At 34.0% G+C, this 25,638-nt stretch overlaps 2 protein-coding genes across 5 annotated transcripts in view; both read right to left on the bottom strand.

Moving 5' to 3' along the window:
- Nucleotides 1-635: 635 nt before the first annotated feature.
- On the bottom strand, nucleotides 636-14,268 carry LOC124456518. 4 transcript variants are annotated; one of them, XM_047006942.1, is made up of 10 exons: nucleotides 14,229-14,268; nucleotides 12,969-13,040; nucleotides 4,755-5,042; nucleotides 4,318-4,486; nucleotides 4,103-4,192; nucleotides 3,337-3,384; nucleotides 3,061-3,180; nucleotides 2,802-2,989; nucleotides 1,487-1,700; nucleotides 636-941 (listed from the first exon to the last, which is right to left on the bottom strand). In XM_047006942.1, exons 7-10 carry the CDS (start codon nucleotides 3,101-3,103, stop codon nucleotides 817-819), a joined length of 570 nt encoding a protein of 189 aa, XP_046862898.1. In that variant the 5' UTR covers nucleotides 3,104-3,180; nucleotides 3,337-3,384; nucleotides 4,103-4,192; nucleotides 4,318-4,486; nucleotides 4,755-5,042; nucleotides 12,969-13,040; nucleotides 14,229-14,268; the 3' UTR covers nucleotides 636-816. The 4 variants fall into 4 exon arrangements, with proteins under 4 accessions (XP_046862898.1, XP_046862895.1, XP_046862894.1 ...); XM_047006939.1 differs by lacking the exon at nucleotides 4,755-5,042; XM_047006938.1 differs by lacking the exons at nucleotides 12,969-13,040; nucleotides 14,229-14,268 and having other exon boundaries at nucleotides 4,755-5,173.
- Nucleotides 14,053-25,638, bottom strand: part of LOC124456435 — a 63,291-nt gene continuing 51,705 nt past the window's right edge. Inside the window, exons 5-7 of the mRNA XM_047006881.1 lie at nucleotides 17,448-17,572; nucleotides 14,782-16,635; nucleotides 14,053-14,094 (exon numbers count right to left, since the gene is read on the bottom strand). Of these exons, the coding sequence (XP_046862837.1) occupies nucleotides 14,053-14,094; nucleotides 14,782-16,494 (1,755 nt within the window). The 5' untranslated portion in view covers nucleotides 16,495-16,635; nucleotides 17,448-17,572. The remainder of the gene's footprint in view (nucleotides 14,095-14,781; nucleotides 16,636-17,447; nucleotides 17,573-25,638) is intronic.

Here is a 25,638-nt window from a genome sequence, read left to right as displayed (position 1 = left end):
GAACCTATAGGAATTCCTATAAGAATTCCTATAAGAATTCTTACAAAGGAATCCTATTGGAATTCCTACAAGTTTTCCTACACAAATTATTGCTATAAGAATTCTTACCTGATCTCCAAATTCCTATTAAAACTTCCTATAGGATCCTATTGGAAATTGGCCCATGAGCCTATAGGAACAACGTGTAGCATGCTGTAGGAACCTATAGGAATTCATATAAGAATTCTTACAAGAATTCCTATACGAATTCTTACAAAGGAATCCTATTGGAATTCCTACAAGAATTCCTATACAAATTCCTACAACAACTGCAATAAGACATCCTGCAAGAATTCCTATAAGAATTCGTATTAGATCTCCGGCGAAAATTCCCACAAAACTCTTAAAAGAATTTGTAAAGAGGCTAAACTATTGCTTACAGATTACAACAGAATCTAATCGTATTTTTTATAAAATCTCACGTGAATTGCTACATAATCTAATTGTCATGGGGAGTTCTTAAAACATACATAGGGAATTCTACATGATTTTAAATGACATAGTTTTGCCCCACAAGTTTCTATAAGACTCTCTGAAAGACTATAAATTCTTACAGGATCATAGGATTGATAAGTCATAAAAAACAGACACATGACTGTAGATGACCATTAAATATAATACAGAAAACTCAAATAATTTAATAGAACTTAAAAATTTTAAAACTTGCATACGTTAATAAAATTGCAAAAATTACCAATAATACAAATAACGTATATGTATGTATAACTAGAAAAAAACATGAAAATTAACTATCAAAAATAAAATTATAAAAAAGAATCAGTTATCTGGTACGTTGTCACTTTTTTTGAATTTTTTACATCTTTCGCTGTTGTTTAGCTTTGCCTTTATGAATCCTTTCACCATTTTTTTGTCAGGTAATCGAAATTTTTTTACAACCACATCTAAAATAGACAGAAATCTGATTTAAAAAATTAGAAATCATAGAGTATACCTGGTGGAGTGTCAAATTAAAATTATAGCTACTGAGCGGGACCGTATAACACTGTTTCGAGCGCTCATGTGGTAGCTACTTGGTACCTGGGGATTTCTAAATGTAGTAACTACTTTAGTGACCTTTATTGAACTGTCAGCTCTGTAAGCAGACGCGTTCATCTTTTCCGCCCCCAAACTTAGTTTTTTGTTGTTTTGAAACTGTCGGGTGATATCATGTACATAGTCTCTAATTTTTTGACTACACTATGAAACAATTTAAAGTTTCATATAGTTTTTATTGGTTTTTTGGTATATGTCTTGAAACATGCTGCAATTCATCTCAAATTTACTTGTAACTACATCAAATATTCTATTAAATGTTGTAGTTTTCTAAAGGACCTATATTAATTCCAATTTGCATAAAGCCATCCCACAAAAAATCCTCAAGGCTGACCGTATTAACAAACTGTATTATACATCTTGAAAAAAAATAAAGGTTAAAAGCTTTACTTACCACACAGTGCAGCAACTTTTGAAGCATCCAATGAAGGCTTTGGTGTTTTATCTTTGTGAGCATTGGACGTTTTTCCTGTTAGGGAATGTGTTGCCAACACATCTCTGGACCAAATCATGTCCATTAACGCATACGTGTAATTCTTTGGAATTCTTTGTAAAGTCAAAAGATCCCTCTGCGAAGGCAAAATCTTAATACCAGGAGCCAGTGCTACCTAATAAAAAATTTAGAAGGCTTAAATTTCAAATGCATAGTGTTGATTAAAGTTATATTGCCCTTCAATTACGATTGCCATAAAGTGTTTTACTAAAACACGAAACAATTGACACTACGTATAAAGTAAAGAATATTTATTCTAAACGTTTTGACAAGTGTTACATGTTACAAGGTATCATCATCAGTAGAAAATGCGGACATTTCGAAGATTACAAATAGAAAAAAATTAAATAGAAATGAATAACGTTTGGAATAAATATTGATTATTTTATAAGGAGTGTCATTTCTTTTTTCATTTAAATTTAATGCTTTTACCATTTGCTATAGCTATGATTTTTTCTTCACATGCACGAGTTAGGTTCTAGGTTCCGAAAAAAGAGAAAATTTAGCAAGAATAAGATAATGTCTACAACGTACTACGACTCTATAATTCATCAGTTTTCAACATGATAACATGGTTTCCTGAAACATATCAGGTCGAATTTTAAACTGCAATGCCGCTAGCAAAAAGAAATTGAAAGACAGCAACCAAGTTGCTCGCCTAGTTGGCTTCTCCACCTGTTGATCCAAAATAAATTTGTGAGATCCAGTAGAAGTTAAGAAGCATCTTCTGGATTGTTTTGGAATGCCTATCTTAAACAAAAGGACTTTAATTGTGCTGTTAGTTGGCGTCTCTGACTACGCACAAAAATACCGATATGTTGATTGCTATACGGGTGTAGCTACCAAAAAAAATGAACAGTTAGGAAATTGTCGCTTAAGTAATCAAAAAGCAAGATCAAAAAAGCTTTGGTAACACAATTTTTATTCTAAAAAGTCAATTATTTACCAAAACTTTACCTTCAGATATAAAGTCTTATTTACTATTTTAACCAAGTGCTTTTGCAAATTTTTCACACTTACAACTTTAGCAGAGTTTTCATAACTGTTCCGTTTTTTTATACACCCTGTAGCTATATTCATATTCTTAAATTTCCAATACTGCATATAATGATATTTGCTTGACATTATAGATATACACCTTTTTTTTTACGGAATTGTGCTGAGGCATTGCGTATATAGACGACTTTTATTTTAACTAAGAAGGCATTATTCTTACCATCTCTTCCACTCCGTTGCCAGCATTATCATTTTCCTCAATCGTAGGTGCATCGCAAGAGCTTTTAAGGCATAAAGGGGACAGGTGTTTTGGTAAATCAGTGTTGACAGGTGGCGAGACTGAATGAGTACTGCTTGACCGGAGTTCATTAATTAAAGTTTCAAGGCTTTTGACAATAATGGGTAATTCTAAAAATGAAAGAACTTACATTTCAATTGTTGAAAACATTGCCAGTTCTTGTCACTAATCCAACATTTACCTTTCACAGAATTCATCAACGCAGCTAAATTTGTCGTCTGCATCTTTAAGTTTCTACATTCTTCGGAAACTTCTTTTAAACGATTTTCGATTATTTTAGCTGTAAAAAGGATGTACTGTCCTGTAAACAAAGCATTGTAGAAACAATAATTTAGGGCATTTATAATGACAATACCCTTTTACCAGGCAAATCTCGAATACGTTAAATAAGAAAGCAAAACGTACTTTATCTGGGCAACGTCAACGGCTAAGAACTGAAAAAAGTTTGTATACTTACGGAACGATTCTCGTTTAAGTTGTCTTCTTCATTTTGCACTGTTTCAAACTTTTAAAAAATCAGTAAAACATTTATATTAATCATAATGCTTAAGATTCCCGAGAAGATTGCCCTGCGCTGTGAAAGGAGTAGCGACAACATATACTTTTGTTTAACTTATTTTATTTCAATGTTTAAATATATATTCTCACTCAGCGTATGAATTTATCCAAAAAAGTGCATTACGAGTACTCATACAATGCTCGCCTAACTAAAATAACATATTTGAACATGAGAAGAACGCACATTAGCTGTGATTAATTGACAAAAGCTTATGAAACACGAAAATATTTCAAAACTCATTACTTCTAACTGTCGTTGGCTGTAAATAGACGTAAGAATCACATCCAAAAATGGCCATGCTCCATTATCGAGAAAGTACTTAATGGATAAAAAAAGGAAAAACAACTTTTTTGCCAGCTGGCTTCTCGTCTGTGATTGGTCGATTTGATTGAACACATTGTTATATGATGTTTTTGGAGTCGCGCGCTTTTTAACTCAAGGTTAAATGTCTTAACTCAGAGTTAGTTAGACCGTTGCTTGAACTCTACTTTCAAAAACAAAATTTTAACACAGGATTAGCTAACCCTATGTTAACAAATCAAACCCTAAGTTAGTTTTTAACATTAAGCTATGTCCCTTTAAAAAACAACCGGTCAATGATCTTTTACTCCTCGGGACATATTGATAATAATGAAGCATCAAGTAATTAATACCATATGAATACCTCTGTTTGTTTATATTTTTCTTTAACCATGGAATATAAGGAGTTTTTCTTTGAACTATCTTTCTGGACTTTTCTTTTCTTTGAAGGAGGCTAAATAAAAACAATCATATAGACAGTAACGCCTTTTTAGTACAATATTTAGCAGTTTCTACAAAAGCTTGAATCCAAAAGTGATACCAAAAAGATTGTAATCTCCAATCACGATAAAAACATACTTTTTTACTTATATGTGAACCAAACTGGACTTCATAATCCTCCTTATCGGAGTCGGAATAGTAATTATAATTCTTTTGTGAGATTCTTTGACCTTTTCCTCTTTTAGGAGTTGAAGTTTTCCACTTTTCAGATACATCTCTAAGCATGAATCCATGGAGTCAAAGTCATCTAATAATAAAATGTAGAATGCTTTTATAGTTTTACGATTTTTATAGTTTTTATAATCCGAAACTTGTAGAGAAATTATAGATACTCATTCTCATGACAAAAAATGGTATATATCCAGCAATGTTTTTTGAAAAAGTAAGTGTCCGCCATATTGTCACTTTCATTTTTTATAAATTTAGTTTATACAGAAACGATTATTCGAAATATTTATACGTTTTAAATTTATATTTTTGCAGTGGCATTTCAAAAATCAAAATCAAACGCCAACCTCCAAATTTTAAAATTCTTGCTGGATATCTTTCGCTTTCCGTTTTGATTGAATCTACATCAATTTTTTTCCGCATTTTTCGTTTCGCTGCATTGAAGTCTATGCGCCACTTGACAATTATTTCGTGGGTAAAGAGCCAGGATTCGTTGTCAAATGTTGTAGAATTTTCATCTTGTATCCATGATGTTTGGCCAATATCAAAAGTATTGTCTCCAAAATCGAAAATCGCAAACTTCATTCTTAACTTTCACACTTGGTCACCTTTTCACAACAGCGAGCTGCAAAACGCTGAGAACAACTTGAACTTGATTACTTGAGTGGCAAGGAAATTTGCTTTGTCACCTTGGTGATGTCAGATCAGCACTTATGTTACTCATTGAGTTCTATATACCTGGAGCGGCTAACTTTACTGGGGCGAGGACGCCAAAAAAATGGCGGCCAAAGGACGTATTTCCGCTGAAATGATCGCTTTGCAGAAAAATAATATTCTCGACCTCCCCCTGGTGTCTATAGTAAATTATAAAGAATTTTTCAAAAACAACCACGATATCACAGAATATGGATATCGTTAGTTCCATATTCTGTGACGATATCTTTTTTGGCATTTCTTTTATAATGCCAACACTTAAATCGTTCAATTGTTGGATGTCGTATTTTCCACAAAAAGGAACATATCGCTTCTCACAGGTGAGGTAGTTGTTTGTTTTGTCAGTCCGTCAACGATTGAAAAGCAATTATACATGCTCTTGAAAAGCCATAAAATACATATTAAAGATCGTATTTTTTAAGACTGACTTGATTCCAAATATAATGATGTTTTCCTGTTTTTGTTTATAAAATTCTGCATACTTTTCTGTCATTTGTTAATGCATGAAATCGTAAATTTACCCATTTATTTGCAAAATAGTTTCCCTAAAGCAAAAAGACCCTGCACACATTTTGCTCTGTGAGAAGGATCAAAAAGAAATGATCAGCCCCAACGGTACCCATGATTTGGAGCAGAGATTGTTATGTTCTATTTGCTGACAACATGCAGGGAAGATCAAGGAGTAAAGATGACTGGAAGATGTTATTGACCAGGCAGAATCTTAAAAAATGATAATGCTGTAAAGATAATTGATTTATTGTCTGCCCTATCCAGAGTTATTTAATTTGATCATGGTCAAATTCTATGGATGGAGACAATGGATTCACTAAGGATGCCTTGAATGCTTTGAAGTTAAAGTTCATGATCCAAAGAAAGATGGCAAGAAGGTTGTGTGTGTTTTGATGCTTAATGAAATGTCAATTCACAAACATGTAAAATGGAAGGCCATAAAGTTTGTGTCTATGTAAACATTTGTACTGAGATTGATGATGACTCGATGCAGATGTGAAGCTTCAAACTGTATAAGCCATTGGGTTTTATATAACTTAATGTTTAAATCATGTCATATCTTTATCAAAATACTTTAGTTGAGTGTTGTTTAAATGTTACTAATATCTAATGCACTATACTGAAGCATTAAAGATTCAGTGACGAAACCTTTAAAGTTATTGTACTCTATATTTCTTATATATTTTTTATATTTTTTTAAGAAACAGTGTGAGCTTATTTACCTATTAGAGTACAGAATGGAGATTTATCATATGCATTATTGCTGCTTTTTTAAATAAAAGTTTTTCACTTTTCAAAGCTTTTCTACAAATTTTTTGCTTCTTATTTCTTGTCATGAGATTGATGATATAGAGGTAATATAATCCAATAACTTTCTAATTTCTAAAAAGCTTTTAAGCTTCTAGCATAAAAGTACACTATAGGTATGTAATTCATTTGGTTTTATTGCCTTGCTATGACATATCTACTTGCACTTCATCATTCTTGTATGAACAAAACACCAGATGTGGATACTCAGAGAACAAATTGCACAACCAACTGCTTATGAAATTTATTATTGAGGTGAAAACTGTGTTAATCATTCAAATTATAGTGCACTTTTATTGCAAATATAGGAAAAACAAAACAAAGTGAAAAGAAAGGTAGAAGTATTAAAACTACAAATGAATTATAAACACCATTGGAAGCATAAGTGTTTTGATTATTATTTGCATTTTGCCCAATTCATATATCAATACAACAAAATCAAAATGTGCTACAACTTTACAAGTATTTGATGCAGTTGCACTTCAGAACATCACAAAAAGGTTACTTAAAGTAATTTCTATACAATATTGTTTGTTTTCATTTACCAAACCTATGCAGACTTGAGTCTTTTTGAAATTTCATATGAAAGTCAATTACAGAAAATCCGTAAATATCCAGAGATTTAATATGTACTTTTTTAAAGAAATAGGTAAAAATCCTACAATTGTGGCGAAAAAAGCCATTGCCCATTGCATGAAAAGAAGCAAAATAGCAATGATAACAAATAAGCTAACTTCTCTCTCGTGAACCGTGGAGATGAACTATGATATACTTTTTTGTATAGACTAAAGAGTTTAATCGATCAAACAAGTTTGACGCTGGTAAGAAAACGACGCACATCTGCATTCATACATGTGTAGCCGACATATAGGTCTTTCGTCGATAGTTATAAATGCATCCTCGTAGGAGCAGATAACTGACAACCACAGTTGACTCGCTGTTATGAATTTAAGGTTTTTACCTTGATTTTCATCAAAAAATTGCTTGCCGAATCCCAAATACACACATACATTTTCCTCACTCTTTCCTCAGGAGGGAGTGGGAAATTGTGAAATTTTCGGAAAAGCGGTCAATTTCGGTAAATCTCAGCGGCAAAGGACGAAATCCGCCATTTTTTTGGCGTCATCAGATATCTAAGGCCGCGCTTGAGATAGCCGCTCCAGTTATTATAGAACTCAATGATGTTACTGTGGTAATGGCGGTAAATATCAATTGTAGTAATTTCACCGCTGACTTGAACAAACGCTTGCTGCTTTCGTCGTGAGCAGTTTGTCATGAATATTCTTCAAAATTTGTCAAAATTTATCGTTTTGATAAAACTTGTATTCGCGGTTTTGTAATTTAAGCTTTTCGTATGGGCTCAAGAGGGCAATACAGACGATATGCAGTTGATTCCACTGTTGATCTTCCAAGAAGAACAAAATATAGACGACGAAAGCAGTTGCGTGCTACGATGGAGATAGATCAAGCAACTTCATCAGATATGGTATGGAAAATTTCATTTAGATATTATTTCTGGTAATATTGTTTTGTTAGTGCTTCAAAATTTTATCCCATACTTTATCCACACTATACAATTAAATGTGTCTCCATTCGCATATGTTCAGACATTTGTGTAACATACCTCTTGCCTTTCCTAACATAATTGGCATTAATACATTGTAATTGAAGTATTAATTTTAATTGTATTTCATGATACACTTATATCTGTGCTTCAAAAAATAATAATGGAACTTTTGTCGGTAATTTTGCAGTAGACATTGTGCTTTGTAATTTTACTTTTGTGTAAACTTGTAGCAAGAAACAGGAGCTCCTTTAATGTCCAGTTATAATTATGTCTATTAATGAATTCATACAATCAAAAATGATGCGAAAGTACTTGTCAAATAAAATTTGCATGTTGAGATTGCATTTTTACACTTTTAGCAATTGAGTGCATTTAAAATGAAGTTTCCCTGCCAATTAACCAAAACCAAATTCAATCAAGCTAAAACTAAACAGAGGGTTTTCCATGTGTTGTATCATATGCTTGAGAATGATTGTATTTTATTTTAACATGAAGTTGTTATTTGAGGAGTTCATTAACTGGAAAGGTAAAGGGCCTTGCTATCTTGCTGTATTCAAATATAACCTTAAAAAACAATGTGTGAAATGCATGATTGTCTATAAAATTTTGATTTAAATTTTTTGATACTCATTGTATGTAATGGCGAGTCATGCAACTTTGTTTGTTGTACAGATTGTAATATTGAATTTGGATGCAAATAGATTTAAAATAAATATACATAGATAACGATATTAGATTGGACATTTCTTTGTATTGACACTATTCATTTTGTTGAGCTTTCAACTTGGTGCTTCAAGTCGACTTGCGTGTATTACAGTGTGCTCAATTCATGTAGATAAAAAAGATGTTATTATTGCTATTGTCCAAGTCAGTCTATCAATGGTGTATAAGCCTATAAGTGCATGTGTTCTTACACATACATTATATCTTTCATTATATACATTATATCTGATAAATATACATTATCTCTTTCAACAATCTATGAGGCCACATAACATTACAGACAATGATCAAAGTGTTTATAAAGCATTGCAAACTGCATTTCATTGACCTCTTAAAATGTCTTAATTTTCATGTTAGCTAGCTTGTGCCAGTGAATGGTATAAAAGATGTTTCTACCTTCATTTTCTATGCAAATACCTATATCATCTTGTGACATTACATTGTATAGTCATATTTAGACTGCATCAGTTCTCAACACAATTAAAAGATTTATTGACTAGTACAAGACCATAATCAATACATGGCAGATAGGAGTGTGAAAATTTGATGCACTTCAAAATATTTGCAAATCAAACGTTAGTTATGCAAAGTGTTTCATTACCAGAAAATTTGCATAATGAAGAAATTTCAATATCAGTGTAACAAAGATAATTATAAAATAAACATAATGAAACGTGTCTGCTGATTGGTCCAGAGCTGCATTGCATTAGCCTTTGAAAAGCAATCTGCGCTCAACCAATCAAATCAATCAATCAATCTAAAAGATTTTGCAAGTCGATCATGAATACATGTTTAAAGAATATCAGAACGTTTTCTCTGTTTCGCATTATTGTTATTTTATAAAAGAAATAAAAGATGTTTTTCATGTTTGCACCGGCTTATGCAAACCTCGGAGACGTTTGTGAGAACTTTCGAGCAGGTGCAACCCTCAACGTTCAGTCTCGGGCTTGCACTGATCTGCACCCGAGTTCTCCCAAAGGTCTCCTTGATTGGATAAGACTATGCAAACACATTAAACATCTTTTATTTCTTAACAAAAATAGTTTGTAAGATGCTAGATGAGCTTGAATAGTTATTGTAATGTATTTAGAAAACAGTCTGGCAAAATTTTGTTTCATTAACGCTTTAATCAATAGAACATATATTTTAAAAATTAGATTCAATTTCATCAACAAGATCAAGAGACACAGGCACAGGCATGTCAGGAGAATGGAAAAATTGATGTTGATTTCCAGCTTAATAATAATGGCCTTGGACATGAAGCACTGCAGGTGAATGTGAAACATCATACAGTACGTAGAACCAGGGTAGGCAGAAGATCAAGGATTGGGAAAGAGGGCTAATATTCACTTTTTTGTGTGTGCTCTATTTTATCAATTTCTTTTGAAATCCATTTTAATTATTGATTATAGTACATGAATATATGAACATGAACTTCCTCCCCACCTCCCATAATAGCTACTACATTCCGATTTACACTCAGAATTTGTATTTAGGTTTTAAACATCGAAAATGGCGATGAAGAAATATATCCTGGTGCTCTTCTAACCAAGTCTCAAAGTGTTCTCCTGCTCGTCGCATTTTTATTAGAGAACAATTTAACAGATGCAGCTTTGACTGATCTACTCGACATTTTGAGTTTGATTTTGCCGAGCACGTTTCCATCCAGCAAGTATAAGTTCTACAAAGCAATTCAAGTGGAGGAATCTCTGGTAAAAAGAATATTTAACCAACAGGAATTTGGAAGTTTTGACTGAATCAACTGTTATATCAGACGTAACTACGGGTAAACTATATAAGAGCCTGATAAGGGATAAAGCTATGGCGAAAAATGACATTTCTTTAACTTGGAATGCAGATGGCATTCCTGTTTTTAAGTCATCACAATACTTTATTTAGCCTATCCAATGTATGATAAACGAGTTACCTCCTCACCTTCGTTCCAAGAATATTCTACTTACAGGTTTGTGGTTTGGTGCGACGAAACCACAGATGAACACTTTTCTTGAAGCATTTGTGAACGAATGCCATGATTTGGAAAAAAAGGGATTTCTTTTACGTGAAGAAATTATACCTCGCAAAGTTTTCGCATTAGTATGTTCCAGCGACAGCCCAGCTCGTGCAATGTTGAGAAACTGCAAGCAGTTTAATGGTAAGTACGGGTGCGATTGGTGTGAACATGAAGTTGTGTCTGTTCTCCGTAATAGAGGTCCCCCAACTCGATACTATCCACAGCGTGGTATTGTAAATCATGTGCTATACACTTCGGAAAGTTATACAAGATCCCAAAGACACCATGATTATTATGTGCAAATCGACACTCAACTACCAAGTATGGTATCGTTGTTGGGCTTTACCGTGTACAGCCAGACTGTCAATGCAGCACTGCTGAATTACAGGCATGCCAGTGTGAAGTATATTATGTTGTGATTGTGAAAAAACTTGATTTGTGTGGAGGAAGACCGCTATTTTCCAACAAAGAATGTGGTGTTACTTCACATTTCGTAAGAGAGTGTACAAACAGAGACCAAATTGTGGCTCTCAAACCTCACCAAATTAAAGACAAAGGCGTACACTTAAAACTACGAAACCGAGACTTTTTCTTTGAATTGCCATGTAAGTTTTACGGCGATTAACTCAAAATAGAAAGGATTGCTGTTGTCTTTCATTTTTTGCAAGTTTGAGAATACTCGACTGGACAGATATTTTAGATACACAGTATTTGTTGCATGTTGTATATATGACGCGTAACTCAAAACAGATAACTTCTTGTATATCGTACAAAGCTTTGCTTATAATGCATGCCACTACATATGTTTTAAATTGTTTATAATCATTAATTTGTACTATAGCTCTTTTGGAATGTGTTGTTTTATTCATATCATACAGAAAAATATGTAAATTCCATTTCACTGTCGTAACAGTCAACAAGACATTCCCAAAACGATTTTTTTATTACAAATGAAAAAATCCAACTTCATCTCACAATAATTTTTTTTAGCTAATTCAAGGATGATTTGAGTTTGTTGTTTTACATTTTTCCCATAGCTTTTGTGTAAGAATTTGAAAATATATTTTTCTATAAGTTTGCAAATTCCTGTGAATTTTCTAAAGCGCTTCTTATAAGAATTCTCTTTTCTATGAGATTTCACATTGTAATAGGAATCCCTGAAGGAATCGCATACCAACTATAACAAAGCAAACAACTTAATTCAATGGTGGCGAAATCGAAAATCAATTCCTCTTCAATTGCATGCTGTTGGTGTTCGTAATGGTTGTAAAAACTCATTATCTAATGACTAAATTTCGACATGTTTTGTTGCTCTGCTTTGAGGAGTTTAATCAATGTCAGCTCGTAAAGCTGTTGTTTAATTTCGACATGTTTTGTTGCTCTGCTTTGAGGAGTTTAATCAATGTCAGCTCGTAAAGCTGTTGTTTAAATTCTGGTAAAGAATTCAAACATCAGCAGCCTTTGATTCAAGAGATGACATTATCATTGTCTTTTACACAACCACCAACTCCATACCCCTATATATTTCGATTGCTATATATGTTTTTCAAATAACATTTCCAGGAGAATTCCTATAGGAATTTTAATATTCGTAAAGGTTTTTAATTCCCACTATTTTTTTAAAGGATTTCCAGTCGGAATTGCAAAACAAATCACCATTATGGATTCCTATAGGATTTCCTACAGGAATTCAAATATTCTTATAGGCTTTAAAATTGCCGCCATTTTTTTAATATATTTCCTATCGGATTCGGAATAAAAATGAATTCCACTCTGCCTTCCTATAGGATTTCCTACAGGAATTTAAATATTCCTATAGGCTTTAAAATTGCCGCCATTTTCTTAATATATTTCCTATCGGAATCGGAATAAAAATGAATTCCACTCTGCCTTCCTATAGGATTTCCTACAGGAATTTAAATATTCCTATAGGCTTTAAAATTGCCGCAATTTTCTTAATATATTTCCTATCGGAATCGGAATAAAAATGAATTCACTCTGCCTTCCTATAGGATTTCCTACAGGAATCTTATATTCCTATTGGAATTCTAATAAGATCCTATTGATAATTTTCGTAAGGGTACGTACATCATGCATATTATTAAATAATATAAATCTTTAAAAAAACACACAAATACCAAACAAATGACTTGAATTGTGATACAATACAAAAGAAATATGATTAGGTTATGCAATATATATAAAATAAAATATAATTAAAAGGCATACCTTGTTTTGTATTTTCAACACCAGGAGAAGTTCCGACATCTTTTGCATTAGCCTCATCACCACTTGTGATTTCTACGAACAATATTTAAAAAAGCGTTATCCACACAAGCTGTGTATTTCTATTTTAACAACAAGTAAAAAAATGAATTTAAAGCTAGCGCTCGAAAAGAAATAACACAAATAAATTGGAAAGTTTTGGATAGTAACTTTTTAAAACTATATAATTCATTTCGTTTTGTCCATTAGTTCCAAAATTTCATATACATATATTACGCACTGTTTTACATGACTGACATTTTTAAGTAATAAAATGACCTTACAAAAGGAAATATTGCGGGGGCAGAATATATTTTCACGTAATGAACCAGCTTTCATTAGGGGTAAGATTACCAATAAATATAGATAAACAAACTTCATGAATTACGACTGCCAAAGAGAATTTTGATAAAATACAAGGCAATATACACTGTATATAGAAAACATTATTTATCTAGATTGAACAATATTTATTATATACGGAGTGTCTATTGTCTTGTGTTTTACCAAAATTTCATGAAGCAAACAGCAAATGTTTGTAAAACGAAAATAAAAACAAAACAAAAAACCATGGTATGAATGTAAGTCAAAAAAGAACACTCGAAAAGTGGGTTTAATTATCTAGGCGACATAATTTCAAACTACATATTTTCTGCTAGCAAAAACTAGACGAGTGAAAGCCAGTCCTTGCAAAACCGAAAGGATGGGAAAAGAAAAGAAAGCTTCGTTTCATAGGCATGGGCATAGGCATGCTGAAATGGCATAGGCATACTGAAATATGTCTGTCTTGAAATCATCCTGAATTATTTCCAATGTTTGTCAATCTTTCAGTCTGATTTTTTTGAGTACATAATTTTCACTGAGCTGGGTTTGGTGAGTCTTACAACTAACAATGAGTTTATAGCTGTTATACATCTTGAGCAATGTTTGTTTGATTAAAATGTTTTGTTTCCATCTCACTGTTCTTTAGAGTGGGTTTTATGTATCTGTTTTTAGTTTATAGGTAGATTTTTGAATTATTCTTTTTGTTGATTAATGTAAATATGAATCACAAGTGCGTTTTAATTATTGCTTTGGCTCTTTTGTTTGTCTACAAAAAAAATGAACAACCCAGTCCTCACATGAAACTATTTGTATGTCAATGAACAATTTAAATCTAGGACTTTCAATTCATTATGGCCAAATTTTTTTGTATTATACTATGAAATTTGTATAAATTCTTACCTAAAGATTGTTTTTGAATTTCCAGAGCTTTTCCGTGAACTTCTTTAGCTTTGTCGTAGTTTCCAGTTTTTCCAAGCACATTACCAAGATTGTATAAAGACGAAGCGACATGAACATGATTTGGACCTAACGATTGTTTTCGAATTTCTAGAGGTTTTTCGTAAAACTTTATAGCTTTGTCGTAGTTTCCAGTCTTATAATACACATTACCAAGATTGATGAAAGAATCAGCAACATCAACATGATTTGGACCTAACGATTGTTTTCGAATTTCCAGAGCTTTTTCGTAAAACTCTACGGCTTTTTCGTAGTTTCCAGTTTCATCAAACACCACACCAAGATTGTTTAAAGACTGAGCGACATCAACATGATTTGGACCTAACGATTGTTTTCGAATTTCTAGAGCTTTTTCATGAACCTCTATAGCTTTGTCGTAGTTTCCAGTTTTTTCAAGCACATTACCAAGATTGTTTAAAGACGTAGCGACATCAACATGATTTGGACCTAACGATTGTTTTCGAATTTCCAGAGCTTTTTCGTAAAACTCTATAGCTTTGTCGTAGTTTCCAGTATTTTCAAGCACATTAGCAAGATTGTTTAAAGACGTAGCGACATCAACATGATTTGGACCTAACGATTGTTTTCTAATTTCCAGAGCTCTTTCGTAAAACTCTATAGCTTTGTCGTAGTTTCCAGTATTTTCAAGCACATTACCCAGATTGTTTAAAGACGTAGCGACATCAACATGATTTGGACCTAACGATTGTTTTTGAATTTCCAGAGCTTTTTCATGATGATTTTTTGCTTTGCTATACTTCCCAGTGTCATGGTATAAAAGACCGAGGGTACTAAAATACCAAGCTTTGTCATAACTAGATAGTTCTGATTTAAATTTATCCAATAATCCAAGAGCAAGACCGTATTTCCCAAAATGTCTTAATCTATCAACAAAATATTGAAAAACTTGTAAAGTGTTCATGTAGATTTTCGTCTTGTTGGTCTTTAATAATTGAACAATTTTTTCAAGATGTGGCATTAATTTGATTTCGTCGTCTCTCTCTTTAAACATGTAAAGTGCTTTGGATATTTGATCAACGTTAGTTTCCATTTCATGTTCTTCATTTGAATGTTCAGATTGATACACAATAACTGCTTTGTGAACAATACGATGTAGACTAATGTCATTATTTTCTGAATGCAAGAACAATGAGCAGTCATTTAAACAAAGATATATATCTTCCTTTGAGTGTTTGGGATCAATTTCTTGAACATAAAAAACAATAATGTCTCGTGGTATAAGATCAAACGATATCATAGAAAAAAAGTTAATAACATTTTCCAATATTGAGGATTCTTCAGCATTTTGTCTGACAGCTAAAAGTGAAGCTTGTAACATACTTCTTGGATATACCGAGTTATATTTAACAAAAATGTCGTCCATGCTTTCTTCTTCTTCTGAACATATTTTCTTTAAATATTGACTCCAAGTAAATGAACAGTTGACTTTTTTTACACGACTGAAATAACAACCAGCAGCAACCAAAGCCAGCGGTTGACGATCTAATGCGTGCAATACTTCATTCAACAATTGATCATCAGAATGTTCAATAGTGTAATGCTTTAACAGTTGAAAACATTCCCTATTATTCATTCCACTTCTGATAGAAATATGTTTGTTAAACTCATCGTCTTGAGGGACGGCATCTGTGTCCTGGATGGTTACTATAATTTGTCCATTTCTCCACATGGGATCACCAACTTGGGGAAGTAATGAAGAAATTTTTCCAAGCTGTACCACGTTGTCTACAATGATCAACCAATTTTGCCATAATTTTAATCGTGTGGATAATAACGATCGCAAATTCTTCACTTTGTCTGTGATGGAACAGTTTTCATTTTCAAATTTTTCAATCATATATTTGTCACAGTTTAAACGGTATCCAAGTTCACAGTAAGTTCTTATAAGAGATTCCTCATTTTTTCCATCGATAGTCATTACAAACGATGTTCTATTTTTCCAATCACAGGATAATTTTTCACAAACCTGTCTTGCAAGTTGTGATTTACCACTGCCAGGATTACCAGTGATGTAAAAATATGTCAGTTTATCATTGTTATCATTCCTTAATTTTTCAAGATCTTTTATAATTTTATCTCGTAATTCAGTGCGTTCAACGAAAAAATGATTAGGTTTTGAAGGAAGAACTTGGAATAAATCAAAACTGTCACGATGATTTTTTGCTGAAATGGATGAAACTTGTTTCATACTATCATTTTACGAAGTCCTTGAAAAGATTTGCTAAATGATAAATACTTTACGACGTGGTGGCGTCCTAGACCCAGATCTCTCGCAAATATTTGACGACGTCTTAGACGAAACGTCGTGTTTGCTAAATCACTCTATTGTCTACGAAGAAATAACAATTTAATCGTTTATTTTCACTACGAAGAAAAAAAGTCAGCACATTGTGCCAAAAAAGATAATCAAGAAAATAATGATTAGGTGGCGTTTATCCCAAATAAAAAAGATTAGATTTGATTGGATAATTGAATCTGGTGCCACTTAGCATATGATGTTTGAACATGACAATTTATCTGACTATGAAGACTTGAGAAAGCCAACGGAAGTAATTCATGGGGATGAGCGTTTAATATTGGTTTATGGGAAAGGAACTCACCGCGTGGCCATTAATTTATATAAGTCACATCAACGTAACGTAATCTGGGGCGCAAAGTGCAACATTTCCCATAGAAGATGAAATATGTGAGCCGTTAAACGAAGCTTAAGCTTAAGAGTCAGTCAGTGGCTTCTCCGTGATGTATGTCATGTAAGAAAAGTACAATTTAACACATTTTTTGAAACGGAAAAAGTATGGCGGCCGTCAAATGAAGACACTTTGCGAGCAAATTTTAATTGTTTCGACAAAGTTCTGTTGGGTTAACAGGTATTTTGAATAGTTTTTTTAATATATGGGGGGTGGGATCAGTTGCGTGCTAGGAACACTGTAGGGGAGGCAGTCAGCTACTACTGAAAATGAGCCCTAAATATATAGACTTTAAAAACAGGGCCCAAAGCCTGAGCCGAGAACCTAAGGTGCGAGTAGTGTTTGGGGAGACCGTGGGCAAATTCTTCCAAGGAAAATTTTTTATTAAGAACCTCTAAAATGCCATTTCCTAAAATTTGGGATGCATTTCTCGCAGTTTTTGTTCATTACCTACCTGTGCGCAGACTATAAAACTACATGTTTTACTGCAAAAAGCAGACGACCGACAGACCGTTTTCCATCCATCCCATTGATCTCCATACGTATGTTCGGATTGCATGCAGCTAGCATGAACAAATTCTATAAAAACAAAATATTTTTACTTTGTGCGCATGATCGGACCTTCCTACAAAACAACTGAAGATATCAATATATACAAGCGCTAGCTTTGCAATCGATCGCAAAAATCATGGTTAAATCTCATTAGTTGAGCGAATTTTGTACTTGTATAGATGTATTTAGCACACTTTGGACAAACATTAAGTTTTGCAATCCACATAAAATCGTTGTAGATATAGCAAAAATAGATTACGATATTGTACATATGAATATAATTACATTCGATTTAAGTGGTGAAACCAAATTTAGTCCTGCAATCTAATTTTTCTGTCTTCACTTACTGTAAAAACAATAGACTTGTAAAGAAATGGATAATGATGTTCTGAAGTTTACATAGAATGATCAGAACATGCTGACTGGCTACATTACAGTGATACAAGTCACATGTGACTTCAATTATCGGTTCCATGAACACTATCTCATACAGGCATAAACGTCAATAAAAAGTTGCAAAAAAAGCAGTCTCAGCAAAAACGGTTTTCAAACACAATGACAAACAATTTTTCGTTGAAACTCTTCAGAAATCCTAAGGACAACTGCTTCCATGATTTGAGAAAGGAAAAGAGTCACGTGACATGTACTCTAATCAAAGGCGCTCGGCAAATGCAAATAGGGTTATGACAGAGCGGGGACATTCGACTAAACAGTGAGCAAAAGGCATATTTTTCAAATTTTAACAAATCTGCGACGCCTTTGGACATTCAAAAATTTGCGGAATGTTTAGATAAGTGAGCAAAAAGTATATGTTTTGAAAAATATTGCCATGCTCAAACCCTAAAAACATTCGTGTTTTTCTGATACAAAGAAATACATTTGAATGTTGAAAAACTGCAAAAATGTAGTTACATTATTCGATATTAATGACATTTATTTGTTTTTCGTGTTTTTTACTTACTTATAAGACATTTACGGTTTTGTGAAAGTGCTTGTGTTAACGGTCGGTAGTTTTGTATTGAGAGTTGCCTACCTTGTTAAAATATAAGATTGAGACAAAACATACGTGAAAGCCACGCGAGATCGCGCGCGTGACAAACATTGCACACGATTCAAGAAATGTAATTAGTATTTACATAAATTGATTGCATAATAAACCTACAGAGGTGTTAGAGCAACTGATATGTATATTTTACTGGATAATTGAAGCCGGAAGTTGGTTCATCCCACTTAACAATACTTTTGTATTACAAAATCACAGAATCCAGAATACAGAATCCTACTACTGCTACCAAAATTTCACCTGCAATGACGTTTATGGAAGATTGCTACAAATTTACTTATTTAACAACACTTTGTTATTCACATCGCTAATATCATAATAATTTCAAATTACGTCTTTAGTATATCATTGAAGAAACAAAACAAATCGACATAGAAAAATGATCGGAAAGACATTTTGATGAACAATAGTAAGTTGAAAACGGTATCATCAAACTCTACGAGATGTACACACAGATGTAATAATACACTAGATAGTGCAACTGACATACAAGTTGAAGCCGGGCAAATTTACTTCCGGAGCCCCAAAGTGGTGAGAATCAATATGGCGTTGTATTAGAAAATATGTGGTCCAAGTTAATATCTCGCAATTATTAGCAAATCGCGGAGGTTGCATCAACTTTTTTGCACTATTTATGAAATAAATCATTGTGACTATAGTTTATAAGAAAAAAATTGCAGAATACGCCAATACATCGCCGTAAAATTGATTTCAAGTGTAGCTCGATTTGAAAGCATCAGCAGCGACGAAGGCTTAAGTACTGGAATTTACACATCTAAATATCGTATCACAGCACAATCTGCGATAGTGTGGCTTAGTTCGTGGCAAATACAGCGATATCATACTCGATCTATGGATGTATTGTAATAGAACAGGCATATTACAAAAATCAGTCAGAAATTGACACATGTTACAAGCACAAATTAAATGTTTTGCTCAGAATAAATAATTTAGGTTTGATATTTTCAATAACAAGAATGTGTAGAAAGTTTTATATGCATATACATGCCTGAATGGTAAAAAAGACAATAAAAATGTTGAAAACAGTAGCATAACATCACCATAACAGTACATTAAGCACTGTGGGCACTGGCCATATAACCCACTGGTTTAGACTATGACAATACATTGTTTATATATATGTGTAAAACACAGTCAATACTACAAGTCTGGTGACTTTTCTTGCTTTAACAAGTAAATATTTCCCCGTGTTGGACAGAGTATATTGTATCAACCTGTGGTATCAACAGTTTCACAAGTGACCTGCTATTTTATACTTCACAAAACATTTGGTGTAACAGAGGTAGACTCATAATATAAAACAAATTCCGAAGAAGCAAGACAGACTCTATGACATAGACAAGCAAGACAAGCAAGACATAGACAAGCAAGACATAGACTCTTCGAGGTAGACTCTTCACATTCTTTCTGTAAATAATTTCTGAACGTATTAATTACTCACATCTTGACATAGCTATATTCGTTTGCCGACCAGAAACACCAGAAAAATGCATTTCTGGTACAATAATCCAGTGCAATATTTAATTATGTACAGTGAACAATATACTTTATATAAATCGTGAAAAATCTTTCAAACTGTAATCTCCAACTCGTTTTACTTAACAATAAATATCGGAAGATAATTCTACGACGTTCGATTGAACATTTTGTGGCAGATTGTGCTGTGATACGATATTTAGATGTGCAAATTCCAGTATCTTAAGCCTTCGTCGCTGCTGATGCTTTCAAATCGAGCTACACTTGAAATCAATTTTACGGCGATGTATTGGCGTATTCTGCTATCTTTTTCTTGAAAAACTATGGTCACATTAATTTTTTTCATTAATAGAGTAAACCAGTTTATGTAACCGTCGTGACTTGCAAGTAATTGCAAGATATCAGCTTTGACCAGATATTTTCTAATACAACGCCATATCGATTCTCACTACTTTGGGGCTCCGGAAGTAAATTTGCCCGGCTTCAACCACTACTTATGAAATGTAAGCCGTTGCACTATCTAGTGTATTATTAGATCTGTGGATGTACATCATCAAATTATGCGAAACAAAGTTTTCAACCAGTTCCTATGTGAACAACTTCAATATCGATGAATATGTTGAAGATATGAATGCCTTTGTTCTTACTTTGATGTAAATTTGTAATTTAAGTATTCATCTTCTAAAAATGCTTCGCACAGCTGAAATTGTCCTCGTCACCTTCAACTTCCAAGCTTTAATACAACTTGCCATCTTATTTTTCAGTCGTTACAAAGCCAAAAAAACGAGGCTTCAGGGTTAAAACTCTCTACCGGTTTTCCTCTACATGTCATAAAAATTTTGTTTTAATCAGAAGTTTGTAAAAGGAATAAAAAAGCGAAAAAATTTGAGATAGTTGTGTAAAACACTATGAAAAACGTGTTTTTGACAAAAGCAATTATAACTCTGACTTCATCAAACACAACACTTACAAACCCAACGAACCCAACGAAACGAACAAATCAGGGACATAAACAAAATAAACTGCTCCGACTGCCAATCCTCCTATATCGGGGAAACTGGCTGGAACTTAAACATAAGACTTACTGAACACAAACCAGCTACTAAGAAACAAGACAAAACTAATCGAACTACATTGTCGAACATCACCGAATCACAAAGCACAACATTGACTGGGACTCGGCAAAATGCATTACTTACAGCACTAACTATAGACAACGGCTTACATTAGAAAGTTGGTATACCAACTTCGAGCAAACCCCCTTGAACAGATCACAGCATTAGACCTTTTCAAGGTTATCGTAGCCATATTGCAGGGGGTGCAAAAACATTGGGCCGAGCGCGCGGTCACGCAATGAGCCATATAAATTAATAATAAATGCGCAAAAATTACCTTTTACATATTGGCCATTTCTTCCAAAAATATTTCTCAAACTCGTCCATTTTAATAGTAGCATTATTATTTGCGATTTTTTATACACGTGAGTTCAATTTTGTGGTAATCAAAAAGCGGAAAGTTAAAGAAAACATTTGTTTTCTTTGAACAACTTGTCCGTCGTTTGAGCGATGTTCTTGAGTTCGCAAATGTGTGGAACTCATAAGCCAAGTCAAACGAACTAAACCCTAAACTAGCCGAGTAGCCATAAGCAGTCATAGCCGAAATGGTAAAAAATGCGCGTTGTGCAGTTGGATATTGCGATAATGATAAACGCTATCCTGATTATCAAGTTAAGAGGTCTCACCTAGAAAAGTTAGTGTTTCATAAGTGGCCCAAAGATCAAGCACTTGCTGAAATTTGGCGAAAACAAATTGCAAACAGCAGAGCCGATGACTTTAACCCAAAGCCTTGTGCACAAGGTACTTTCGTTTGCTCAAATCATTTTCCCTTGGGAAGAAGAACCCCAAATAACCGCGAAACGGATAATCCTTCCGTTTTTATTACGCTATCAGAGTACGAGCAATCGAGGACTCCGCTTAAACGTAAAGGAAGAGAAACATGGACGACATCAAAGCGTCCTCATCAAGCCTATAAAACCGAGGATTCTCATTCAAGTTTCGATGGAAATCCAGCAAAATCTGAGGCATCTTTACTCCCTGTCCCTTTGGAATTTGAACAGTTGACGAGAGAGTATGATGTAAGGTTTCACACCGGCCTGCCATCGACTAACAGTTTTAAGTGTGTATTTGAATACTTGCTGCCAAAAGCTAGTAATATGCAATACTGGCGTGGACCCACACAGACACAAAATGAAACAACCGCGACTCCAAAAACACCATTTCAACTGTTTGCTGGTAGAGGTTATCTGGTCCAGCTCGCAAACTATCACCACAGCAGGAGCTCCTTATGTGTTTGATGAAGTTGCGTTTGGCATTACTTGTTGATGATCTGGCTTTCAGGTTTCAAATATAATCTGCTACTGTTAGTAGCACGTTTATAACTTGGATTAAACTGATGTCCAAGGAACTCTCAGTTCTCATTATATGGCCTAGTAGAAATCAAACTAAGAATAAGAGTTCGCCTTAGAATAGTTCCTCATGATTCTTGCTGACTTTGCTGTAGACATGTGCGTGTGTTGCGAACTCAAGAACATCGCTCAAACGACGGTCAAGTTGTTCAAAGAAAACAAATGTTTTCTTTAACTTTCCGCTTTTTGATTACCACAAAATTTGACTCACATGTATAAAAAATCGAAAATAATAATGCTACTATTAAAATGGACGAGTTCGAGAAATATTTTTGGAAGAAATGGCCAATATGTAACAGGGTAATTTTTGGGCATTTATTAGTAATTTATATGGACTCCATGCGGGACCGCGCGCTCGGCCCAATGTTTTTGCACCCCCTGCAATATGGCTACGATAACCTTGAAAAGGTCTATTACCGGCACCTTACAAACGACGTATTCCCAATACAAACAAACGATCAACTAAAAACATTACACTTCACACTAATTCACAATGACAATACACAATTGACACCCAAACATTTCCCGTACACACAATACAATGACGTAAGAACCAGATAACAAATACGGCTAACCTGACCACAAAATAGACTTCTAACAGAAGGCCCACTCGGCTAAAATTGTGGCGTATTTTTTCACTACGCATGCGTGACTTCCCAGCAAGATATTTTCACAAATTTAATATGGAATAGTGTTCCACGAGAATGCTATTTTACTAATAACTCACTATTAAAATAAAAGTGACCTGACGTTTACTTTTCAATTGACTTTGAAGATGACTACCGCTAAGGTTGTCTAAACGTCATTCAACAGCAACAAAAACAGTCCTTCTCAGGACTATACCAACCTGGACGATCTACATTTACAAACATGTAACGATACTCCCGGGTTCAAACCATTTACTTTATTAATATATCTTAAGTGATGGCAGATTACTGGCGATTACAAAATGCGATTACCTCACTGATATGTATATTAGACTGGTCAACGCATCTCATGCAAAAATTGAAGCCGGAAAATCGATCATTTGCTACTGATTTCATGGGGGTATTGGTCCCACTTTACTATACTTTTGTACTACAAAATTACAGTTTTCGCGTTTTTATTCCTTTTACAAACTTCTGATTAAGGCAAAATTTTTATAACAAGTAGAGGAAAACCGGTAGAGAGTTTTAACCCAGAAGCTCTGTTTTTTGGCTTTGTAACGACTGAAAAATAAGATCGCAAGTTGTATTGAAATTTGAAAGTTGAAGGTGACGAGGACAATTTCAGCCGTGCGAGGAATTCTTAGAAGATGAATACTAAAATTACAAATTTACAACAAAGTAAGAACAAAGGCATTCATATCTTCAACATATTCATCGATATTGAAATTGTTCACATAGGAACTGGTTAAAAACTTTGCTTCGCATAATTTGATGACGTACATCTCGTAGAGTTTGATGATACCGTTTTTAACTTACTATTGGTCATCAAAATGTCTTTCTGATCATTTTTCTATGTCGATTTGTTTTGTTTCTTCAATGATATAGTAAAGACGTAATTTGAAATTATTATGATTTTAGTACGGTGGCCCACAATAGACACAATACTTTCATGCAAAATAATGTTTTCATTGAACATTTAATATTTCCACGCAAAATATTGCGTTTTTCATTGAACATTTGTTGTTTCGCCGTACAATATTGCTTGTTTTTCGTGCAACGTTCAAACTTTTGCGCGCTCATGAGTTGAATATAATGCAGTTACTTGAAGTTTCGAGAAAATCTATTTGGCAAATCTTACCAATAAATATTATAAAACACGAGTCTGAAAGTGGAATTTTTAAGGCAAAATGTTCTGCCAAAGTTGTGGAACAAAACTTTTGGATAAAGCCAAATTTTGCCACAACTGTGGGTTTTGTGCATTATCAGATTTCGGTAAGTACATAATCCTATAGTTTATAAAATACAAGTGCACGAACGTTCGTTCAATTGTAAAACGGAAATTGTTCGTTCTACTTTTTATTTATTTAAAATCTTCTTATCTATCCCTATTTTTCTTATATGTTTTCCCATTTGTTTTGGCTGTTATATTATTTCCTGCATGTAACAATATAATTCAAACTGTATCTAAACACAGAAATAGGTTCAAAACCGCTAAGCAAGACCACTGGAGTAAAATCCCTTTCATTTAAAGAGTTCATAAGAAGATAGAGGAAGACAGATCATCAAAATTTAAGCTAAAACCTGGAGGAAAAAAAGCAAAGTTGTCAAAAGAGGTGAAGGTGCACGTTGGCATTGAAAAAGGCAAAAATGGAGATGGTCTATTGGTAAGAGTGAAGTCATAGACAATAACAATTGCAGTTGATGAATATGTTGATGGAAATGCTCTTCTTGAAAAAGTAATTGATATACAACCATATCCGCGGCCGGTTCCAGTGAGGAATGGACGTATTTCCAAACACGCTGGCAGAATTATGTTAAAGCCACAAAAATAACCGGCAAAGACAAAATCATCCAATTACTCGAATGCTATGACGAAACGCTTCGTAAGGACCTCACCAGAAACGCTGGTGGCACCCTCACAAACAAACCCATCAGCGACGTCATGGCTGCAATCTGCGAACTCACTGTACGAGAAGAAAACACAGGATGGTCATCTGTGCGAAAAAGAACGGTAAACTACAACTAACCGTTGACCTACAAGCACTAAATGCAAATGCCACTAGGGAGACCAACCACACCAAGAGCCCTTTCCATCAGGCTTGCTCTGTTCCTAGTGGCAAAAAGAAATCAGTGTTCGACTGCTGGAACGGTTATCACAGCGTTCCCCTTTACCCAGACGACAGACACCTCACCACCTTTATCACTACCTGGGGTCGCTATCGTTATAAGTCAGCGCCATAAGGGTGCATTGCTTCGTGGGAAGGTTACTCGCGCTGGTTCGATGAGATTGTATCACACATTCCAAACAAAAAAAAATGCATAGATGATACCCTACTTTGGGCGGATAACCTCACCCAAAGTTTTCATCAGGCTGTCCAATGGCTAGATATCTGTGGTCGAAACGGCATCATCCTCAACCCAG

The sequence above is a fragment of the Xenia sp. Carnegie-2017 genome, unplaced genomic scaffold, assembly GCF_021976095.1.
Source record: "Xenia sp. Carnegie-2017 unplaced genomic scaffold, XeniaSp_v1 HiC_scaffold_5, whole genome shotgun sequence".
Taxonomy (NCBI): Eukaryota; Metazoa; Cnidaria; class Anthozoa; order Malacalcyonacea; family Xeniidae; genus Xenia; species Xenia sp. Carnegie-2017.
Note: the sequence above shows the minus strand (reverse complement) of the source record. Positions and strands in the feature narration are given on the sequence as shown.